The sequence below is a fragment of the Eumetopias jubatus genome, unplaced genomic scaffold, assembly GCF_037043125.1.
Source record: "Eumetopias jubatus isolate StellerSeaLion01/CBP00866 unplaced genomic scaffold, mEumJub1_p1.0 scaffold_14, whole genome shotgun sequence".
In the NCBI taxonomy this organism is placed as follows: domain Eukaryota; kingdom Metazoa; phylum Chordata; class Mammalia; order Carnivora; family Otariidae; genus Eumetopias; species Eumetopias jubatus.
In genome coordinates, this window is record NW_028274820.1 from 67703151 (window position 1) to 67727863 (window position 24713).

At 43.0% G+C, this 24713-nt stretch overlaps 1 protein-coding gene across 2 annotated transcripts in view; it reads right to left on the reverse strand.

Annotated features, from left to right (window-relative positions):
* The window catches only part of AOAH (acyloxyacyl hydrolase), a 166863-nt gene that overhangs the window by 96956 nt on the left and 45194 nt on the right, over nt 1–24713 (reverse strand). For both annotated transcript variants that reach the window (XM_088018608.1, XM_088018607.1), the window contains 2 exons: nt 10383–10442; nt 5112–5182 (listed from right to left, as the gene is read on the reverse strand). In XM_088018608.1, the coding sequence (XP_087874734.1) occupies nt 5112–5182; nt 10383–10442 (131 nt within the window). The remainder of the gene's footprint in view (nt 1–5111; nt 5183–10382; nt 10443–24713) is intronic.

A 24713-nucleotide genomic window follows, 5' to 3' on the forward strand; every position in this document is an offset into this window, starting at 1 on the left:
ATAAAACTAGGTAGTTTCCCCCCACGTACATATTTGACCTCTTGGACAACCAGTGTAGTGTTCTAGGTGAGAAAAGGAGGAAAGACACACACACACACACACACACACACACACACACGCACACACACACACACGGGGTACAGACCCAAACAATCATATTTTCAGCCTGGAAAAGGTGCTAGGTGAAAGGCCCCACCTAGTACTCCAAAGCTATCTCCCACCCTTGCCGTCCCGAGGATGGGAGTTTGAAGGAACAATGATGGGAGTTTGTCTCTAGAACTGGAAAGTGAGTTCATTAAATTAATGAACAAATGAAGCAGATGAATTAATGAACAGATGAAGCAAATTAATAAGCCCATGAAGATCTGCTTATTTTACAGGCTCAAAGTAACTAACCCAAATTAACCCAAACCATACATTCTAGACACAGTACGGTAGATTGGTCATCCAAAGTAGCATAAACTACAATTTACATAAACTCCACAATCCCTTATTCATACTCTCCAAACCAAAGAGTGCTAAAAACTGAGTTGTTGTTTAACTTTGCAGAAAATTCATTTGGTGGTAAAACTAGATCTGAACCAATATAAGGCAATTCATCCGCTTTACCCTACTTAGTGTGAATATTTATACATTTCACTGCTGAAATATAAATGTGTTTGATCAGAAGGTACTGAGAGTGTTAGGTGATCTATGGTCACCATATGCTGATTTCCTTAAAATCTGGAAAACTCTGAATTCCTGATCACATCTGGCTCCAAGGTTGTAGATAAGACATTGTTAATGTTTATTAACATTACTTCTGCCAAATTGTATCTAAATCTGATACTTCATGTACCTTATAGATGTCTAGTTGTACGCTGAAACATTCATTCATTCATTCATTCATTCATTCATTCATTCATTCATTCATTCCACAGCCATTTCTGGAATCCCTGCTGTGTGCCAGACACCATGTTAGATATTAGGGATGAATATAAGATACATTCCAGTGCTAGAGGAGCTTCATGGGGGCAAACAACTCATCAATAGGCAACTACAGTGCTACGGAGAAAATGCTATAAAGGGTTGTGCACCATGAGCAAAAACACTTCTAATGCTATACCGGGAAGAAGGTAACCTTAAGTTTAAATTTAAAGGATGAGAAAGCATTTTCAAGGCATGTAATTGGGTGAGGAATGTTCTAGTAGAAAAGAAAATCATGAGAAGCCTCTTAACATAGCTCTGGGTTCTGAAATTAGACTCTCTGGGTTTGCATCCCAGTCTGCTGTCTACTTGCTATATAACCTTGGGCAGATTATTTAATCTTTTGTACCTCTGCTTTCTCATTTGTAAAATGGGGCCAATATTAGTACCCACTTCCTAGGGCTGTTGTAAAGACTAAGTTGGTTCTTCCATGGGAAACATAAAGACCTGTGCCAAGCATGTGGTAAACACTCACAAAACATTAGCTCTTTCTATTATTTTGTGCAATGGTAATAGTTATTCCAAGGATGATTTCTAGGGCCGGGCAAACAGGAGTCAGGTATCTGCTCCTATGGCATTTTAGTTTCTGGAGCCATCCCAAATCCAATCCATGTACCCTCTTCAGATTTTCGGATTTCCGGGCACACAATGTTCTACCCAGTTATCTTGTTGGCCAGCACAGCTAATCACCTGCTTGGGGATGAATATAAAATATATTTCCAATAGAGCCATTGCTCTATGACTACCAGTAGTCAAGCTAGCGGGCTTGATCCAGTGAGCAATTGTAATTGCAGGTGAATGTTATTCATTACATAATAGAATAGCTATTCAAGTTCAAACTCCCTAAAATTATTTCATGAAACTGGGGCATTACAACAAAAGAAAACTAGGGAGAATAAAGTTTCCATGTGTAGCTGTCTCACATTTGAGTCCCAGGCAGCACTCCAGGGCTGGGAATGGGTCTGTTTCATATGCATGTGGATGTGTTAGATGCATCTCTGTAAGATGAAATGAGAGCAGAGAAAACCAGGAAAGAATATACCCGGGCTCACCTTGGTGGCAGGGACAGGGACCGATGTCATTGGAAGGAGTAGGTCATGGGGAAGAAGGAACAAGGGAAAAAAAAAAGAAAAGAAAAGAATGATGAACTAAAGGTAATTAACAAAGCTAGGATAGTCTGTATGCCTTTATGTGAAATGATCCATATGCGGGTTTATGCATATGGAAATTAAATAACAAGAAGAGATTATTAAGAGGGGACTCGACTTACCATTGTTACAATAAAAAACAGTGCACAGGCACTGTGAATTCTGACCAGCACAAAACAAAAAAAGAACAAAACCTTGATTGCCGTATGGTAGTAGCTGGGTATCCTACACATTTCTTTTCTAGTAAAATAGTGCCTTTTCTTTATTTATTCTCTTGTTTCTTCACTGAGTCCCTACTAATTCGAAGCAATGTGTTAAGTACAAGGATAAAAGGTTTACTAAGAAATGGTGTCCCCACCCTCTAAGAGTGGTGGGTGGTATGAGACCCTGATGGGGAGAGCCCTTAGAAGAACAGGGTGCAGGAGCAGGCACTGGTGAGCTCGGGGTATGGAGGGCTGGCCAAACACCTGGCAGCAGGGAGCTGGAAAACTACCTATGGTAGGAACAACTTTATTCTACTGTGAAGGCATTAGACCAAACAGGATGCGGCAGGAGAGGCACAGAACAGGAAAAGCATTCCTACTGGAAGGGATTTTATTGAAGGATTATGTAATAGAAGACATGTAGGTCTTATCTCTACCACCTGCTGACTGTGCTTAGGGGGTCAGAAATTCAATGCACTAGAACCTACTTGGTCATCCAAAAGTGGGGCAAAGAGTCAAGGGACAAACAATTGAGAGGCTCTGAGCCTGGCCTTTGCAACCAGGCTGCTGGGTTCAAATGTTGGACTTACCGATTACTAGCACCACGGCCTTGGGCAAAAGACTTTACCTCTCTAGAAAGGAGACAATAATGCCATCTGCCATGTAGGGTTGCATTGACAAGAGTTCCTAGTGCATAGATGTTACCAGATAACTTTTAGTTATTGTTATTATTACTAAACCACAGGTTGTTTTGAAGAACAAATGAAGCTGTCTTTAAATGTGCTCTGTAAACCATAAAGCACTGAATAAATTGTGATCTGATGCAAATTATACTCAAAGCACAATGATTTTTTTAGAAAGAAGAAAAAAACACACTGCTTTTGCTTTCTCATAAAAGAAAAATTTCCCTTTTAAATAGTGCCAGGAAAATCCTTGGTCACAGATGCTCTTGAATTCAATTTTTCAAAGGTGGTTCAGTTGAAGAGTTATCACTTTGGGTCCTGCTGGCCCATGTTTGACATAGAAAATGCAATGATGCTTTCAGCAAGGAGGGGCGGGTGTCTCAATTCAGTAAGAGCTAGGCATCATGAAATGATTGGGGGCCTGGGGAGCTGCCTGCATCTTAGCCTTCCAGCATCTTCTTTCATGTCTACTTCCCCTCTGCTCCCCATGTCCTGGTAGTCTTTGTCTAGCCTATTCATGAAAACTGGTGTTGATCCTGTTTCTGGGACCCAGGTCAGCACTTTGCACAGCTGGCTTACGGGAGCTCATGCGGGCAGATGAACCAGGAAAAGTTTTAAAACTCTTGGATCTCCAAGAGGCTTTGAATGTAGGTCAGAAGATAGTCTCCTTTCCTGAGAAGCTTTCACAGCAGATAGGAGATGTTTAGTGGATTGAGCTCCCATGAAACTCATGAGATGAAGGATGGAGGAATGTAGGAAAAGTGCCTCTTCGTATGGGTTGGACTGTGTTCACAAGAAGTCATGTTGAAGTTCTAACCCCCAGTCCCTATGAATGTGACCTTTTTTGGAAATAGGGTCTTTGCAGATGTTACAAAGTTAAGATGAGGCCATTAGACTGGGCCCTGATCCAATATGACTGGTGTTTGTATAAAAGGAAAAGATGGACACACAGGGAACACAGCACGGAGGAGGCTGGAGGCAGAGACTGGAGTGTTGCAGCTACAAACCAAGCAACAACAAAGATGGCCGGCTACCGCCAGAACCTAAGAGCGCAGGAAGGATTTGACCCGGAATGTCGGAGACACTCTCAGAGAGAGCAGAGCCTCAGAGGAACCCTGCCAGCATCTTGCTTTCAGACTTCCAGCCTCCAGAATGGGGAGAGGATACATTTCTGTTCTTCTAAGCCACCCAGTTTGTAGGTATGTTATTACAGCTGCCCTGAGTCCAGATGCACAGCCCGAATCACCTCCAAGCCCTCACAAGGAGAGCTAGACCCACCAGGCACACCTGGCAGCTGGGGAGAAGTGATTTCTTTAAGACTCAGTGTCCTTCACTGTGAAATGGAATAATACCTCACGGAGCTGTTCGGAGAACTGATGCGGACAGGTTTGCACATCTACAGCAGCCCCAGTCACATGGGAAGTGGCCAAGTGCAAGGTAGAGCCTGTGCTATTTTGCCTCTTGGTCCAATGTCCCTTTTGGCACACAGTTCCATCCTTTAATGCCATGGACAGTGATTATGATGACACCCAGCATAACCCCAGACTCAGAGTAGAACTGGGGTATGGGATTTAAAATAGAGATGGGAGGTCCTGGGAATTTGGGACAGTGTCTCCGTATTGGCAACACTGTTTATACGTATCTGAGCCAGAGTTTTTCAGTAATGGGTTGGGCTCTGTGAAATAAATTGGTCCCATTCCAGCCTCGTTGAGTGCCCTGGACCAAAGATGCTCAGATTCCCTTTCCTGATGAGGCGGCAACCTTGACCTTGTCTTTGTCTTAGACAGCAAGGAGGGGCTATCCCCATGTGTGGCACGGGCATGCACTGAGCTGTCCAGAAGTTTCACCGGCAGTCTGCGTGCCGGCCCAGGGTATAAGTCAGGCTTTGAGGTCCAAAGATACTGGTATGCAGTGGCTTTCCAAAATGATTTGTGCAGACCTCATTTGTCTTTTAATTTCTGTACCAGTCATGGTACAAGTCACAAGCAACAAACGGTTTCACCTTTGGGAAGATGCCTTTTACATCACGATCATTTTAGTCATTGGAAAACAGGGACAACCAACGGTGCCATCTCACGCCAATACTCAGGAGGTAGAAATAGTATACATACGATTTAATCCTCTGACAGATCTTGGCCAAAAATGGGAGGGAACAAACATCAGGACTACTTCTGGTATGTTTCTGGAGAGGAAACAAACAAACAAACAAACAAAAAACAGCAAAAGGAATTGCTTAGTTCAAGGAATAGTATTGCAGAGTGTAAAGGCCCTTCTTCTCCTGCTGGCTCCATAGTCTGGATTTCAGGAGCCTCTTTCCTTCAGAACCTGGGCCATCTCATTTAACTAAATTTGCCTCTTGTTTCTGTCCCCACACTCCATCCTCACTCTGTCTCCGTGCCTTTGTTCTTGCTGGGACCTCAGGCTGCAGCTCTCCCTTCCACACGCCGCCTGCTACCCCCACCTTCACCCATGCTCTACCTCCTTCCAAGGAGGTCTGGCCCACCGTGGTCTGTTCCACTTGGCCAATAACATTCTTCTCGCTCCTTGTACTCTAGGGCTTTGAGAAAATGTTTGACATAAAGAACATGGTCAAATAGAATAATCCCAGCCTACGATGAGAGAAAGTCAAGACTAATAGGAGAGACATGGCCAGGGCTTGGGAAGAAGGAAGGAGGAAGTCCCCTTTCCTGGGGGATGCTGTAGGGGCAGATGAGGTGTACAGATGAAGCTCCTCAAGCTTCATGAGCAAGGGATTTCGGAGAGCAGTTTCCATAAGACTCTAGCTGTGTGACAAATGAAAAGCCCTGCTTTTTACTGAGAGGTACTTTTACAATGATTGTGGTTTCTATGCTGCTTTCCCCAGAGAAAGAAAAAGACAACAAGGTAGAAAAGTTAGAAACTGGCATTTATCAGCGAAGGGGGAGAGATGGGTGATTTTTGGCAGCCCAAAGAGTCCTTTGGATGCCTATGAGTTGGATCAATAGTGTTGGTGATACATTGACCCTGGCAGAGGAGAACAAGGCAACCTCCTTTTCAGGCTATGAATCAAAGCTGAGCAAACCTTTGTGATGTTTGCTCAACTTTCTAGGATGAGAGGAACAATCCTGATTGGTGCCCCCGTCCATATGCAAGACATGGAGACAGAAGAGGCTGTCCTTGTCCTCATCAAGCTTACTGTCTAGTGGAGTGTAGGGGGGAGTATCTCAGCTCTTAGCATGCTTTGTGAGGTCTGCGGTGGTCCCAGCATTAACATGGCTATCTAGGAATCCAGAGGAGGAGGCAGGAGATGAGCCAGAAGTCACATAGGAAGGATGCTGGCAGGAAGGAAGAGACATTCTAGGCTTTGTGACCCCAAGTGTGGTCCACAGACTTGCTACAGGTGCAGTGTGAGAGCCCCACCCTGATCTACTGGATTGGAAAGCCTGGGGTGGGTCCTGGGAATCAGAGCCTCCAGGTCATTCTGATGTTTGCTAAAGTTTGGGAACCACTGCTCTAGGCCCTAGCTGATGAAAGCATGATCACAAACCAGGAGCATGGATGTTGTCTGGGAACTTTTGGAAACGCAGAGTCTCAGGCCCCACAGCAGACCTGCTGAATCAGAATCTATGTTTCATCAAGGTCCCAGGTTATTGGAGCGATCGCTGAAGCGGGAGAAGCATGGGTCTTCACAGAGGGAGCACCAGTGGGGTGCTGTGGGAGTATGAACAGGTGTGGCATCTCAGGGGGCCACCGAATGTTTCACCCTGGCTGCAGTGTAGCGAAGCACAAGGACGTGGTGACCCATGGAGGGAAAGAGACATCATGACTAGCCTAAGATGCCACAAGTCGTGCTATCCTGTGGGAGATTACTGAAGGTCTTAAGCAGTGGGATCACATTTGTATTTCAGAAAGGCATCCTGGGGGTGAGAGGGTGGCCTGGAGGAGGTGAGCTGGGGCAGAGAGAACTGTCAGCAGATAAAGACCCTGAGACCTGATCCTGGGGTTTCTAATCTCAGCTCTAGTGCTATTTGGGGCTGAATAAGTCTTTGTTGTGGGGATGTGCTGTGCCTTGTAGGATGTTTAGCAGTATATCTGGCGTCTAGCCATTCAGATGCAAGCAGCCCCCACATGTCACCAGACATTGCCAGATGTCCTCAGGGGAGGGGTGGGGAGGACAGAGTTGCCACTGATTGGGAACCACTGTTGTACGGTGGGAGGAGGGGGATGGGGGCGCAAAGGAGGGGTATTTAGAAGGTTGAGTCCAGAGACCTGGTAACTGACTGAGACGAGCGCTGTAGACACACCATAAAACAAACACCGGCATGAAATTATACCACAACGCTGGCGACAGTTTGGAAATATAGACATATTCTGAGATTCTGAGTTCAAAGTCAGGTTGTATTTGAATGTTTGAGCTACGTCTTTGAATATTTATTTGATTCTGAAGGCCTTGGTCTAATTAACCTAACGACAAGGTAGATTTTAACACTGATGTAACCAACACATCAAAAAAAATTATGTGGACAGCCTTATAATTACTGCACAAGAGGTGCAAAAGGATTAAATGTTATAATTGCACAGCCGTTCACTGTTAGGATTCAACTGAAGGCTGCGGCTGTCTCTGACATTCATTGTGCAGAAACTGGGTCTAGGGTGTGGACAATAGATGATGTAGCTTGCCCAGGGACAACCTGCCCCCGCAAGCTGAACTCCTGTTCAGACAGAGGTTCTAATTATCCAGTCCTTTCATCACATAGCATGGGAAAGACTAACCTCTTATCATTTACTTGCAAAGAGAAATGAAACAGACGAGAGTAATGTTGCAGAAGTCCTCCCTTGCAGTTTACCAGCCCTTTCCTTTCAATCTGAACTTTGCTAGAAGAGGCAAAGTGTAGGCTGTTATTGATTCAGCAATGGTTTTTAAAATATTGCACCTGGCGGCATGTAATCCCATCTAAATGAAAGTCTCAATCTGGGCTGTCCCTGGGCACAGGAGTCACGCAGCATCTTCATTTAGCAATCTATTTGAACCAGTTTCTGCTTGTATCCTGAGCTTTCCCACACACCAGGATGTTAAATGAAAACAGAACAATACACAGGGGTTGAATAAAGAAAAAAATGTGGTGACTGCGGTAAACAGAAGGTCAAAGGGGGGAGAGAACAACTACTCTTCTATACACAGCCAAACTGGCGTTGAATTTCTGCATGGTGAAGTACTTTTCAACCCTTGCTATGTATTACGTTACTTGGGTTTAATTGCACTGGGGAAGATGATTCTATTAAGTAGGTAGGTTTTTGATCAGGGATGTCAGGTACAGTTGCACAGGTCATGCACTGCATAATTTTAACCTACACAGCCTGTGATGTGAAATTTAGTCCTTCCTGAAATTTAGTGCTGAGGAGGTCTGGTTGAGAGCTATTGGCATAGTGGAGAAGGTAGGAACTTGGATGTAGCTGGATCTGGATTTAAATGATGGGTTTCTCCTTCCTAACTGTGGGGAATGAGCTCATTACTTAACATACCTGATCTTTAGTCCTCTCCTCTGTAAAATAGGGTTGATAAAAAAAATATACTATTTTCTATGAGTTTTTGTGAGAATTAAGTAAAACGATTCTGTAACTCAGGTACTCTAAACCTTTCGATGCTCAGTTTTCGGCTAGATCCATGAGGAGCCTCTCAGGTCCTCACTGAGAGGCAGATATTTTCTGGAACATTCCCTTCGACAATACTTCACTTTTCTCCAGTTTGACAGGCTGTGCTGAAATAACATACAACCTACTGTGTGCTTCTTTCTGCATCCTGGCTAAGTCTGCAGTTAGAGCATCACAATGGAATTAATTGCTGCCAATATCAGCCAAGCAGTAACTCAGAGACACTTATTTGCATTTTCCGATTATTTTTAATCTAGAGAGCACATAAATTGGAGGAGGTTTTTGAGGAGTTTTGTATTGTTGTTCGGTAGATTTTTTTTTTTTTTTGGCTTCTCACAAGGAATTAGTGGAATCGGGCCCCATGAATGATGCTTGCAATTCTGATGACAGAAATGAAAACTTGTAAAATCCTAATTAGCCTTTGAGTTAATACCAAGGCAGTTTGTGCTAGTGAAGTTAACAATGCTCCAAGAAGAAATTTTTAGATGCATGTGGAGAAGAAGGAAAGAAGAATCGTATTGTTCTCTAGTATTGTTTAGAGTTCTGAAGGTGGTCAAGGGTTTCCCGTGGTGTTTCAGTCTCTTGTTCCATGGCTCTGGCAGATTAGTTAACCTGCTACTGTTGGTCTTGAATTGCCCACTGAATTAAGTGATGGTTGGCAACACATTGTAATTGATTAATTAATTGTGTAGAAATGCCTGAATATTGCCATTCATTGCACACCAGCCTTGTACATCAAAACCCATATGCCCCCCATAAGTGGGGTTGGCCAGATAAAATATGGCACTGAATATACTTATACTAAAAATGTATTCATTGTTTATCTGAAATTCAAATTTAACTGGTCTCCTCTATTTTTATTTGCTAAATCTGGCAAGCTGAGCTACGAGGGCTTTTTCTCCTCCTTATTTCTGTGCTGCCAAATCAAGATTACCTTAAATGTACTGCGTCAGGGTGAATGATGGGCAGGGTGATGAGGAAGAGGACAAAGTCCATGCCCTCTCATCTCTGATGAACCCTTCCTTATTGCTGGGATCTTTAGCATGGAGGGAGACTTGGTCCTCTGAAGGTTTACTTTTTCTGCTTCCTGTTCAGTTGGGGCTCATTTGCATCCAGAGCCTAAGTCAAATACTTGACTCCATGATAACTGTTTGAACTAAACATGGTATTGATTGAGTGCTGGGTAAGCGCTTGACACGCATCCATTCTTGGTCTTCACACCCAAGGAGCTTTGACAAAGGAGCACTACCACTGTCTCTGTCTTGCTGACAGGAAAATGAGGCTCAGCCTGAGGTCACATGTTTAGGAAGTGGAGGGGCAGGAGGATAAAGCCTCCTCCAAAATGGTCTACTGAAGAGTAGCAGTCCTCACCTGTGAGTACCAGAGGACATTTGGCAACATCAGGAGACGTTTTTGGTTGTCATGACTGGGGAAGGGCGATGTGGCTGCTGGTATCTAGTGGGTAGAAGACAGGGATGCTGCGATACCTTCCAGTGTACAGGACAATGCCCACAACCAAAGAGTAACTAGCCCCAAATGTCAGTACTGCCCAGTTTGAGAAACACTGCTGTCGAGAGAGGGAGGAGAAAAAGGGGGGGAGGGGCTCACTTTCCTACTTAACTTCACTGCCGCTATGGTATGTTGTGGGCTTGGATCCAGAGTAGCTCCTGGCATTAGGGGTGTGAGAGCAGGGGCAGGGGAAGATGAAGGTGCCAAGTGGAACACTGGTATTCTTCTCATCCGTTGCTTACCAGAGTTGGGGATTTCTTCAAAATCTGTCTCGCCTTCTCTAGTGTAAATTTCCACGGCTCCTATAAAAACAAAGTTAGACAATGTTACAGCTTGTGTCTCACTCTTCTTTCTATGTCTTTTCTGAAGTTAGAATCTTTAAAGTCCGTAAATTTGCAGTAAAGAAGTTATTCCACAAATTTGTGAGAAAATAATTCGCAGGAAGGCAATTTCATGCTAATAACTCTTTATTAAGGGATTTACTCTGTGCCAGATGCCGGGCTAAGTACTTTGCAAACAGGATCTTATTTAATTTTCACAACAGCTCTGAGAGAGTCAACCTTTTTATAGATGAGGAAATTGAGACACAGGAAATCTAAGAAACTGGCTGAAGATCGCAGAGCCAGGATCTGGCAGAGACCCATTCTGCACTTCTACCTTCCCACCTGCTCTGCTACACAGAGGTCTCTAGGTACATTCTCCTTGTGTCTGGAAACCCCATGGCAGGAGGTGGCCAACGGCTCACCTGAGTGGTGACTGCTCCCACACAAGGTAACACCCCATCTCCCATTCACCACCTCTTCTGGTTCCACATCCCCATTCTTTCAACCATGGCTAGGGCATCCAGGTGCATCTTCTTAGTTCACATGGCAAGAGTTAGGTATAAAGAGTTAGGTGATTATGACCAATGACTATTGTTACAGAATTCCATATTTGTATACTTGTGAGCAGTTTGGGAGGAAAGTAACCCTGGGGGAAGGGGGTGTGGAGTCTTTGCTCCCAGCACTGCTTCCCAGATCTTTTGTCCTCCCCTTATGCCCCGACCCTGCCACATTCTTCCTCATATTGCTCTCTGTAAGACCTAGGAGAGCCTGGGGGATGGTTCACACATCTGCGCTCAAACCCCAGCTCTGCTGTGCAGTAGCTGTGTGTCCTTGAGCAAGTTACACTCTGAGCCCTTCAGTATCCACAGACTTACTTCTGTAACATATAAGCAAGCCCTATTTTTAACAACTGTAACATGGGGATGATATCCACCACATAAGGGTGCCATGAGGATGACAGAACATCATTCATGTAAACCCCCAGCTTAACAATTGATGGGTTGGTTGGAAAATTTCTGTTTCAGCCCCAAATTTCCCCTCATGCAAATCAGTAGGGAAGCTGGGATTGTGGGAGAGTGCCATAGTTCTCATTCTAGGAAACCGAGAACATTGTCCCCGCATTTAAGCAGAAAGAAAGGGTATGGGAATGGGACTTCGGAGCTAGCTGTCAGCAGAAGAGGCCTCCTGGGAGATGTGACCACTGCTGCTAATGGGTGTTCAGGATGTGTGTTCTTCACCTCCTCCTCCCTGGGGAGATGCCTCCCTCCATTATGGAGCTCTGTGCTATTCTGAAGACCTCAGCCATGTTGAGTGAACATGGGTGGAGGAGTGGCTGCTCAGTGTGAGCTTGGGTTGGAGCCAATTTTCCGGCAGGTGCTGTAGGAAGGAGGAGAGCAGAGCCAGCCACAGCTTGCCCTCTATGGGCTGGCTCTGAAACCCTCTGCCTGGCTTCTGCCCCAAATCACACTCCTTTAGCTCAAATTCAAAGGATGATAACCCATGGCTCTTGTGTCAGAGGCAGCAGGACCGCTGACATCTAAGAGTGCATGTTAGCAACTCGAGAAGAAAAGCTACTCTCCAGGTCAGTCTGGCCACCAGGATGCCCTTGGTACAGTGTGTGTTTCTTAAAACACTGAAACACGAATGTGCCAGTTGGTGAACAATCATGTACCTGAGCCCTTGAGTGTCCCCACCACGGGCCTGGCCATACAGCCTTGCCCGAGGACTCCCAGCCTTCCTTATGATCAGTCCACAAAGGGACCAAAGTCATGATACAGCCTCAGGGGCACCTGTAGACTGGGCTCCAACACCACACCCAGTGTCCAGTCTGACTGGCTGACAACAGTCCCCAAACAGTTCATTATAATCCTCACTTTAAGAACCTAGATCCGTGAATGCAATTTTGGCTTTTTCTGGAAATTCTCACAAATCCTGGAAACTCTCTGGCAAGTAAGCCTCTCTGGCAGAGTCATTATAAGAAACTAGATCTAGGTGTAAATTTCTGTCATGGTGCCCTTTTTGGCGGCTCTCATTAGCCTAAAACTCATTCTCCACAATACTGTAACGTGATGTTGGTGCCCCCACCCCCCGCCTTAACCATGTCCCCACTGCTTCTCTGCTTGGAAATCCCCCTTTCACTCTAAAACCCAGCTCAAGCACCCGAAGGGCCCAATACAGTCCTTGCTACATACTAGGTGCTCAACAGATATGGAAATAAAAAGAAAACATTCATGATAGTATGTTAACCAAGGAAAACAGTCTACCAGATACTACACACACAGAAAAAGAAATCCTGCAAAGAAATATGCCATGATAATTGTGGGTGACAACGGCTTTCCTTTTGGTTCTTTCTTGTGTTTTCTAAATTTTCAATAACGAGCACAAATTCGGCAATACATGCTTTTTAAAAAGGATTCAACATATGTTGCCCTGTTTCTTCCCGAAGAAACAAAATCACGCTCCCGGCACAGGGACGCAGAGTGAGAACCACGGAGATCTGGTGCGAAGAGACATTCCTGCCCTCCCAGGGCTTCCAGGCTGCTGAGCAGACAGAGTAGGAAGGAGCGGAACAAGCAGAAGCGAGAAGGACAGTGAGGCCTCGACAGGGTCTGTGTAGGACAGGCCACTTGGATCCCCTTGAGAGAAATAATTTGCGTTTCATCCAGCTTGGTTCTCTGAGGGGACCCATGTGTAGCGAGGGATAAAGACAAGCAAGCAAAACAAACAAACGAAAAGCCCAGTGACAAGGTTCTGCACCAAATGCTTTCTGACCTCCACAGTGCAACGTGTGATAATGTTTCTGTCACCCTCCCTCCCTGTCACTTCCTCCCTGGAAGGCCGAGGGCGTGTTTGCCAGGACCTGGCTTGACCAGAGCACCACTTGCTCCCACAGTTCAAGTGCACAAATGCCAACATAAAAAAGAGAATCTGGATACCAGGCCTGATCTTTTGTCCCCAGCAGAAAATGGATATAAGGATTCAAAGATACTTGGAGGGGCGCCATGGTGGCTCAGTCGGTTAAGCGTCTGCCTTCGGCTCAGGTCATGATGCCAGGGTCCTGGGATCGAGTTCCGCATCGGGCTCCCTGCTCAACGGGAAGCCTGCTTCTCCCTCTCCCTCTGCCTCTCCTCCTGCTCATGCTCTATCTCTCTGTATCTCTCTCAAATGAATAAATAGAATCTTAAAAAAAAAAGATAGTTGGAAAAGTTGATTTTTTGCTTGTTGTGATGACAGGCAAATGGGCAAATTGTTAGCACTGTGCAAATGAAGATAACTGCTCTCTCTGCTCAGTAACATTTCACTGTTGGCAATCTGGTGTTTAAGGCAGTTCTTCTAAAGTATGAGGACCTCTCTTGTATCCTCCAAAAAATTGAGACTTCAGTGGAGGGTGCAACTGTAATCAGGGGTTGAGAGAAAGTTTGGGGATAGATAGTGAGCTGGATATGAACCCCTTCTGGTCGGAAGTGACACTGGTGTTTATGACTCAGCTAGAGCAATCATCTGAGGCATAAGCAGATTCTCCATCAACAATGAGGGGCTTGGCTCTGGAGTGCTCATTTGATCTGCAATTTGCTATGGTTGACTCTTTCCAGTTTCTCATTACTTTCTCCCTCTGGTTATAGTGTGTCCTTATTCCAGCTTCAAATCCTCTTCAGGTTTCTTTAACATTCTCATGAGTGGATTGCCAAGGAGGCCCCCACACAGGCTTACAGAGAGATAAGCCCTCAGCATGGGAGCTTAGAGTCCCAAGAACCATGGGTATGTAGAGTGTATTTCTTTACTCATGAACTTGGAAAATGCCAAGGACAATATGGCACGGTGTCTCAGCAGGCTGCAAGAGGAGGAGAGGTCGACCCTTTGCTTGATCATAGTACATAGTATATCTACGGTAGTTTGCAGAACACTTCTGTCTAGAATGATTTAAGTATTCATCCAGACCAGAACCAGCCCAAAGTCTTCGGACAAGAGGAGACGTTCGGTGACTACCAATCTTCAGTGGAAGATATTTAAATGTTTTATTGATTGCTAGGTCATGGTCTCCATCATCATCTTCTATTTAAAATGAGTTTGGACTCCAGAGAGCTTGCGGGTTTGGATACTAGCTTTGTCATTCACTAGTTGTGGGACCTTGGGCAAGTTACTTAAGCACTCTGAGACTCACTCTCCTCATCTGCAAAATGGGGATGGTAATAATGTGTATGTGTGTATACATTGAACAAGACAGCACTTGGAATAGTGCCCTGCATATAGTGAACATGACATCAGTGTTAACAGCAATTGATGGTTTTGAGTTGTTATGTCACCAACACATAGCTGGAAAAATTATAGTAATTATAACATCAGCCTACAAAAATGTATGCTGTATTTTTTTTTAAAGATCTTATTTATTCATTTGAGACACAGAGATAGAGAGAGCATGAGCAAGGGGAGAGGCAGAGGGAGAGGAAGAAGCAGGCTCCCCGCTGAGCCAGGAGCCCGATATGGGGCTCCATCCCAGGACCCGGGGATCATGACCCGAGCTGAAGGCAGATGCTCAACCATCTGAGCCACCCAGGCGTCCCTGTAGGCTGTATTTCAATGCTCTTGAAAACAACTCTGAGTGGAAAACGGAGAGGTTACATAATGTAAGCAGGCCACTCTGCAAACAGCTGGTAGTACTCAAGTCTCTAGACTCCAACACCTTTTCCACCATGACCACACTGCTTTCCAAGAACAAAGTAAGCCTGAAATTTTAAAATATGACTTCCACGATTTCACCAGGGCTTAAGGGAATGGCAAGGGGAATTCACATGGAATGTGGATGGTTTAATGCAAAGGATCACAGGATCAGGGGAGACAACTGGATCTGTATGCCAACAACCTATGCACCTGTGTGAAAATGCAAGTACAAGCATAGTAGCCAGTGTAGGACTGATCGTGAGAGGGAAAGAGTCATTCAGTCAGTCATTTCTTTGTACATTCGTTCATTCTTTTCATTCATTCCACAAACACTGATTGTCTAGGCTGTGTGGCAAATTATATATTAGAGATGTAATAGTGAATGAGACATACTCCTTCTCATCAAGGGTTTTATAACCTGGGAGAGAGGCTTGGCAATAAAATGTAATTAGAATACCATGTAGCAAGTGTTAAGTAATAATTACCATTATTCCTACTTTGTAGATGAGGTAAACTGAGTCTTAGGGTGGATAAAGTCCAAAGTACAGAGCCAGTGAGTGGCACAGTCCAGATTCAGTTCACACCCTTTGGGCACAAAACCTGTGCTTTTAATCGCCTTCTGGGAGAGGTTAATAGGCGTGCTAGAAAACTGTTGTTGTTTTAAGTTGAAAAAGTTTGGGAAATCTGTGAACTAAACACTCCTCTGAGAGAGCCATAACACACATTAGTATATTCAAGGCTTCCAGCCACTTTGTGGTAAGAAGCATTATTCAGAAAAGCATTTCCCAAACATTCAAATCTTTCAGCCAAAGCACAGTGTACTATATTGTCTACGGTGAGGAAGCATGTAAATAATATAGTGTACAGGGAATGCTCCAGAACTCGATATCATTTCTCCCGACATTTTAGGAGTATTGGTGAATTGGACAAGACATTCATTAATTGGGCCTTCTCAGGTTTTGTGATGTTAAATAATTAAATCCTGATACACTCAAGAGTGAAAGAAGTAAAGAGAAATACTATTTTTAGGCATGAGTCTCTACGGTGAACAATTTTTAGCGATTGCGTTCTCTGCTATCAATTATAGCAGCAGGTAGATTTAAAAATTACAGAAAGTGCCTTTTGTTCACTTCACACTCCCGACAGCAGTGACAGGTACCCACAAAGGAGAAAGCCCCTTGGGAAGTGAAATGATGATTTTAGATGCGTGTTTTTTATTGTCGAAGAGCAGGCACGTACGCGGGTGGAGGGGGTTGAGAGTGGGGGAAGATCACTGATCTACTTGGATCCTTCCTAGAAGTTTATTAGGGCAGGTTTTTTCCACACCCCCAAATTTAATGGTATAAGTTTATTCACAAATGGAGCAAGATTTGAGAGAAACTATCTCCAAGGACTTGACTGCCCACTGGAGGCAATAAGCGCATAATAACTCCAGTGTAAGACAGACTACAAGATCCAAGAGAAAGGGGGAAAAGTGCTTTGAGATGACTTCTATTAAGTAGAAAGACAAAGGTGGGAAGCTCCTCTGCTTGTAAGGTTTTATCAAATCCTGGCATACCTGGCCTTTGGGTGGGATCTGCTCATCAGTTATTGAATCTATATTCCACTGTATCCTACAGTGGTGATTTTCCGATATGTACGATGAGATGTACCAAAGCCCAATTTGATTTTCATGTTCCAACAATACCCAGCTCTAAAGGGCGTTTATGAATCTTAGCTGTGTGGAAAAAAATGAAGTCAGTTTATGCCACTTTCTTCTTCCAGGGACAAGAAAGAAGGAAGGGAGGGAGGGAGCGAGGGAGGGAGGGAGCGAGAGAGGGAGCGAGGGAGGGAGGGAGGGAGGGAGGGAAAGAAATATGAAAGAAAAAAGCCACTATCTTTAAATGCATTCCCTTTTATCACTGAATCTCTCTTCTTCAAACGTATTTTACCATTAGCTAAATTTTTTTCTTTCTTTCTCTTGGTCTAATTCTGCATTGTAGAGCTATTAGTATCATTAATGTATTTATTCATACTACCCTAATCCTTTTCCCCAAACAGCACCTTTTTAAAAAGCATTGTTTTAAACAGCACTATTCCCCTTCCGCTCTTTTGTCTGATGTTATCCATCGACTTTACCACCATTGCCCCCACCACCATCACTGTACACATACAGAGGTTCTTTGATGCATCCAGGTCTGTACCAGGCATTGTATATGCTGTATCTCTTCACCTTATACCAACAACAGGGGAGGAATTAACAGTTCTTAATTCCACTTTAGAGATGAAAAGTCCAAGGGCCAGGGCTGCTAAAATTGTCCAAGGCTTCACAACCAACACTGTTGTTACATTTTGACTGTTTCTTCCCTAGAGTCTGTGCACCTGTAGAAGTTCTCCAGGGCCAGACTCTATGGGCTAGTCTTATTACCAGAGATTGTCCTACTCTTTAAACACATGATTTCTGGCAAATAACTGGGTTAGTTAGATGGTGACTGTGGTTCGGTCAGTCATTGGGTTGTTTTAGGCCAACTGTTTTGCAACATAATATTCTATTTGTTGTTTTATTATTATATCTTGTTTGCATTCAGGTTGTCAGATCAGTCTTGTCCAGTGTTTCACAATTAATCTGTGTTAGTTTCCTATTGTGGCCGTAATAAATTACCACAAACATAGTGGCTTCAAACAACACAAATTTATTATGTCACAGTTTCGGAGGAGGTCCGAAGTCTAAAATGAGTCTTAGGAGGCAAAAACCAGGTGTCAGTTGGGCTAACAGTTGTAGTTTCCAGGGGGAATCCATTTTTTGCCTCTTCGGTGTTTCGTGGCCGCACCCACTTCTTGGCTGTTGGCCTCATCACTCTGTCTCTGTTGCCATATCTTCTTCTCACATTCCGATCCTCCTGCCTCTCTCTTATAAGGATGCTTTTGATTATGTCAGGCTCATCCAGATGATCCAGGATAGTTTCCCCATCTAGATCTTTAACTTAATCACACCTGCAAAGTCCCTTTTCCATGTAAGGTAACATTCACAGGTTCTGGAGATTAGGATGTGGACCTCTTTGGGTCCACTATTCATTCAACAAATACTTAACTGATTAATAAGTGCAGCGAATTGTGCTGGGCTCTGGGGAAATCACACATAACAGCATGTGCTTGGGGGATAAAATAGCTGGGTTATCTGTTCTCGTGGAGTTTATACCTTAACAGAAGGAACAGATGTTAAATAATAATTGTATAATTATTTAGCTTATTGTACAATTGTTAATTACAATTGTAATACATTCTGGAAGGAGGGGGTATGATGAAAGGCAAGGAAGTTGGGGTGTCAGGAAAAGCTTCTTAGAGGAAATGACTTCAGAATTGAGTTCTGATGTGGGTGACTATTTTAGGTGAAAACAAGGGCCAAGAGTGGATATTGGGAGACCACTGATTAAAACTTCAGGGGATGCCTGGGTGGCTCAGTCGGTCAAGCATCTGCCTTCAGCTCAGGTCATGATCCCAGGGTCCTGGGATCAAGTCCCACATCAGGCTCCTTGCTCAGTAGGGAGCCTGCTTCTCCCTCTGCCTGCCTCTCCCCCTGCTTGTGCGCTCTCTCCCTCTCTGTCAAATATATAAATGAAATCTTTAAAAAAAACTTCAAAATTTGAAGTATCTTTTTGAACAGTTCGAATTCACTAGAGTCATTAGCTTTTCTTGAGCTAAGGAAAGAAAGAAGCATATTATCAAGAAAGAGTTATTTTTTAAAACTTTTCTAAAGTAGGCAAGAAACATTTTCAAATCTTGAATACCATATAAGTATCTTTCTTTGAATCATTTGATTTCTTCTACTTAGCGGAAACGGTGACTTAAATTTGCATTATTACTGCTCTATTTTGAAGATTTCAAAGATCTCTATGAGTTAACTGACCTCCAAATTAGTGTTTAAGCAAGTCTAAGTAGATAAATTCTCCAAGATTCCAAATATGGGGCTTACACCAAAATACAACATGGTATCTCTGTCGAGATACCTCGAAATGCCCAGAGAAAAGATTGAACAGTAGACTGTATATCCAAGCACAGGGGTTAATGCTTTCCTCAGTTCTGTTAGTGTTTTAAGCCTTCAAGTCTTCAGGGAGCAATTGAATTTAGTGGTCTCTGATATTTAAAGCCTTTCTGTTTCTGCGATAATTTCTTGTCTAATGATCTTCAAAGAGTTTTATGGAAGCAAAATACATAAGAAATAGTTGGAATCTCATTTAATTTTCACTCTTTTAGTTATGAGAAGAAGATTGGTATTTCCCCCTACATTTTTGGTCCTTTGATCTTCCTTTTCTACAAACTAATTGTTCGTGGCCTTTGCTCATTTTTTTCTTCTTTTTGATCTTATAAAAGCTCTTTGAATTATGGAAAAACAATTCTTTGTGTGGCATATTACAAAAACATTCTCCCCGTTTACTATTTTTTTTGACTTTGTGTTTGGCGGGTTTTTTATTAGTCAGACGTATTCATCTGACGTCTGTATCACAAATTACAAATAAAATTGTTCAGATTTTTCTTCTTTTATGGTTCCATTTTTAACGATTCAACCTTTAATTCATTTGGGTTTTATTTTGTTGTAAGAAATAAACACTTAGCTTAAATTTTATTTCCGAATGGCTAGTCTTTAGTTCCATCCATTTATTGAATAAGCCAGTGTTGTACCACTGATTTGAAATGCTATTTTTATCAAAAACAAGAATCTCCAATGCACTTGGGTTTGCTTTTAGGCAGTATATTCTGTTCCCTTTTTGGCTGACTTTTCCACATCTAGAAGGCTATATTCCCCTGTCATTTATTTCATTGTTCAAAATTTCCTGAGGTGTTTAAATAGGAACTTTACAAACATTGTCAAATAAACAAATCCACAACCAGCAATTTGCTTGAATTTTGATTTCTCGTCTGTAAAATTAGGATAACAGAATAAGCTTGCAATTGTGTGGAAGGACTTTAAATGCTATATGACAAGTACGTAGGCCAGCTTTTGGTACAGGTGTAACAATTCAAATTGTTTTTGTCATTGCCTTTTATCATTCAGCCTTAATGTGTGCCTGTCACACAATAGGAGCTTAGTAAAGGTCTATGGCAAGAATAAAAGAATGACTCTTTAGGCCTTAAAAGCCTATCAATTTCACCCAAGACACTTTTGACCTTAGTACCATTTCTGGTCCCAGTTACTAAAGATATGGTTGCCTTCTAGGTACAGACATGGGTTTATACAGGGGAAAATTTTATTAACTCTTCCAGAGCAGTGAGGTAGTACACAAAAAAATGCTCCAAAATTGTAGGTTACTCTTCCTTGAATGTACGTTCCCTTCACAAGTAACATTTCATTTTTTAATAGTTTGCCAAGTCACAGTTGAAGATCAGCCATCATTCAAGAAGGAAATTTCCTTAACCTGAAATATTCTGATGATCACAAAAATGGTTATTATTTAATGATTTGTTTCCCCCTAAGCTTGGATGTGTGAGAAAACACTCTACAGAGTTAGGGTGGAGAACAGGGGAAGAGCAAATACAAGTTGGAGAGGTTGACGAGACAACCAAATAGGAAGAGAAGCTTCTGTTTAGTTTAGTTTTTAGCTGTTATTTTGCTAGAATTGTCCATGTCAGTAGCCATGGAAACTCCAATGTAGTGATGATGACAGAGGAAGTAATTTTTTCTTCTTCCTTGTTTGACACAGAGATTCTGTTTAACTGAGAGTGCTGAATTCATTTTTGTTTTCTGTGCACATGCCACACACAAAAAAGGCAAGTCATAATTACAATGTTGAGAGGACAAAGGCGGACTCTAGAGACTTGGGTCTTATTAAACAGAGATGGAGTAGAGAAATTTACCCAAAAACATACATACATACATACATACATACACACACATACACACACACACACAATCATTGAAAAACTTTGGGGAAAATTAGCTCACACATCTGAAAGCACTGTACAGAATGAAATGTAGTGATTCATGAATCTTAGAAAATGTTCAATTCCTGTCTATTTGTAATTTTTCCTAAATCTTACTACCTGAGATCTTCAATTAAAAGAGATGCTAGATATTTTATTTTACACTTAATATTTAAAAAATGAAAGTAAGTTCCTGAGATCAGCTTATTTATCTCTCAGTTGAACAAGAATTTGTCATGTGACATTTTCTCATAAAAAGAGTACAAACTTACTCCTTCCCAAGCTTTTTTATGTTAGCCTTGTGGTAATTTGGGTCCCAAGGAAGCATGATTTCCCTGTGTGTGCATAGACTCCCACACACTCAGCGTTGGAGAGCTTCGGGTTCCTGCAGCAATCAGACTCACTCAGGAAAAGCCATTTCAAAGTCTGGATTGCTTTCCTAAGGCAATGGGCCCTCTCACAGCAGTTTATTATTTTTCTAAAATAATTTTTTAAAAAATTGGTATTAAGATGGTGTCTGCATTAGAATCACCATTTATGTAAGATGAGATAGGAAGATGATGACAAATGAGGAATAACTGGGAAGTTTTTCATAGCTAAAGGATGACCTCATGATAGACGACGATGACTTAAAAAAGATCATCATTGCATTTCATGTATCACCCCAATTAAACTTTTATTTTATGTACCGCTTCTTTGAAGCAATATTTTATTTTTATATTAGAATACATTTAATGTATATTTCAGGATATTTGCATTTTACTTGTTTATGAATTTTTGTATTTGAAATGTATTAAATAATCGGTTTTACTGATTTCAAGTACTTAAAACTTGTGTGAAATAAATACCAAAATATGCTGAATTTTTACTCCGGTATTTGAATGACTCTTAAACACTGGAAGCCCTTCCAATCTGCCCCTTGTTTACATTTCCAGCCTCCCTCCCACTCTCCCTCACCCAGGGATAAATGTATCTATGTTTCTTTTCCCATATAGAGCTGGCATCTGGCTACCTCTCTTCCTTTGCTTGAGGCCCCTTCTCCTACCTGCCATGTTTACATTGAACAAGCACAACTGGTAGAATGGAATCTTAAAGCAAATTCATTCTTGACTCCCCTCTCCCATTGCCCACAGCCCTTTAAATGGGTTGGAGGCCCCAGGGAAATAGGGAGAATCTATCTCCACTAGAGCACATGCTCGAATATAATTTTCTTTTAATGTGGACCAAAATGGTGTGAAGTAGGTCTTGACTATGCCTTTGAGATGTTTGTGAATGTAGCATGTCCCTGCAGCTCAAGGATGGTTAGGAAGGGCACCTGTTCCAAGTTACAGGGTATGCCTGGAGGGAGCAGCATAAAGCTGAGGAGGATCTGCTCCTGGCCCAATGGGTGCACTCTAACACTGATCTAATAAAGACATGACTCAAGCGTGACAAAGTACACATGAAGGAACTGCATTCAATTTTCAGTGTCAGGGTCCTGCTTATGCACACATGCAAGCATGCACACGTGCAAGCACACACACATGCGTGCACGTTCCAGCAGCAGGCACTGCCTTATTTTGTATGCAAAGGAGAGTAAGAGTGGTATAAATAATCCCCTCAAAGTAGGTAACACAGAACCATCTGGGTGGTCTTCACAACGCAGTCTGCAATTTTCTTCTTTCTGTTCCTTTCCTATCCTGTCTTGTCCTCCTTTCCAACCCCCCCCAACCCCCCTTCTCTGGGTGCCAGCTGAACATTGTAGATTGTTTCTTGCTTCAGTTAATTATGGATGACGTTTGTCATTTTGAGCACACGGTAGATAACGATATGATCCATAGCTAAAGGATGGGCAAAAAGTGGGCTTGGAATGTCAACTGTGCCATAGATGACAGGCAGTTTATTAAGGTCCCTAAATGTGGTTCCACTTGTACTTTTGTTCCTACTGAAGTCAGATCCCATTGCTCTACACTGCTGGATTCTGACCACCAGCTCCCTGGAGCAGAAGGACCCCCTTTTCCCCTCCACCCTGCAGCATGCATTTCACAGGGGCAATGGCTCGTGTGGCATTATTTGTATTTTACCAGAATTGGAAACACATGCAAAGCAGGACACTGAGGGTGCGGAGTCTTGCTTGTGAGAAATTACTGGCCCAGGAGCAGTGGTTCAATTAAAAGTAACTATACCCCAGGAGTAGCAGTGAGGCCTAGAACACAGTGGGGAAGAGCTTGGGCTATAAAGACAAACAGACCTGGAGCTGAATCCTCTGGTTGTCACTTATTAACTTTGTAATCTCTTAACTTCTCCTAGGCTCAATTTCTTCACCTGTAAAATAACCCCTACCCCCTAGGAGCACCGTTAAAGATCACACATGTCAAGTGCAGCGCTGGTATATTACCCAGATACCAAACACGTGCCTGGCACAATGGAGGCAACAAAGACGGGCAAGATGCAGACCTGCCGCCTTGATAAGCTTACATCTTGATAAGAAAATGTATGTAAACTTAATATTTTAATATCTCTGTGCTATTCTTTCCTCATCTATAACATGCGGACAACAACAATACCTATTTCGTAAGATTAAATGATTCATGTACACGAAGCATTTAGAACATTTGCACATCATAGTACTTCAGAAGGTATTTATGATGCTGGTGGAGAGCAGAGTTAATATTTTGTGGAAAGGATTAAGAATTATTCTACAGAGAAAGTGACAGAGATGTGAGCTCGAAAGGTGGGCCTGGTATTGACAGGACATCCTGGGTGGAAGGAATGATTGAGAACAAGCGTACAGAGGTGGGAAGGTTAAGGTGAGCTCAAGAGAGAGCCAATCGCTCCATTTTGGCTGCAGCCGGGGGTACACAAGGATAACCATGGAAGTCCAGGAAGGCTTTTTGAGAATCCTGAAATGCTAAGTGAAAATGTATACCTAACTGGGTAGGCAATATAGAAATCATAAGCTGGGCACAGAGATAGGCACTGGGAAAATTAATGTGTCCATGAAGTAAGGGAAATCAGAATTCCCATCAGTGATGCAAATGAAAAGCTAGTGGCACTTTGTTTATTCATTTGACGAATACTTCTTTGTTAATGTGTGAGGCACCATCCTAGGCACTGGGTGTACAGTGGTGACCAAGGCAGAGTCCTCCTGGAGGTGATAGCCTAGTGGGAGAGATGGATAGACAGGCAATCACCCAGGTGACCAACTGCTCAGCTTTTCCCAGGATGTGGGACTTTCAGGGCTTATCCCAGGAAGCAGCATCATGTTCATTGTTCATTAAACACTTGTTCATTAAAACAAGGCAGGTTCCGTGGAGGGGCCTACAAGAGCTTCGACAAGAAGGGTATGTAGGACTAGTCAGGGATGGACTCCCTGAAGAAGCAACATGTGAGCCGAGATCTGAAGAACAGGAAGTCCACCCAGTTGAAGAATGAGGGAGAAAGTGATTTCCACAGCAAGGCACTGAGGTGGAGTGACAAGATTGACTTGACCTCATAGAAAGGCCTTTCTGGCACTGGTGTGGAGAATTTTTTGGAAAGCAGGCAAGAGCAGAATTTGATTGGACTAACTAGGAAGCTAGAGCAGGAGTGACATCGAAGGATGATTGTGAGAATCCTTCATGCAGTGAGACCATTACACACGCAAAACACAATGACCCTCACAGGCAAAAAAAAAATCAGACACGGAGAAGACCATACTGTATGATTCCATCT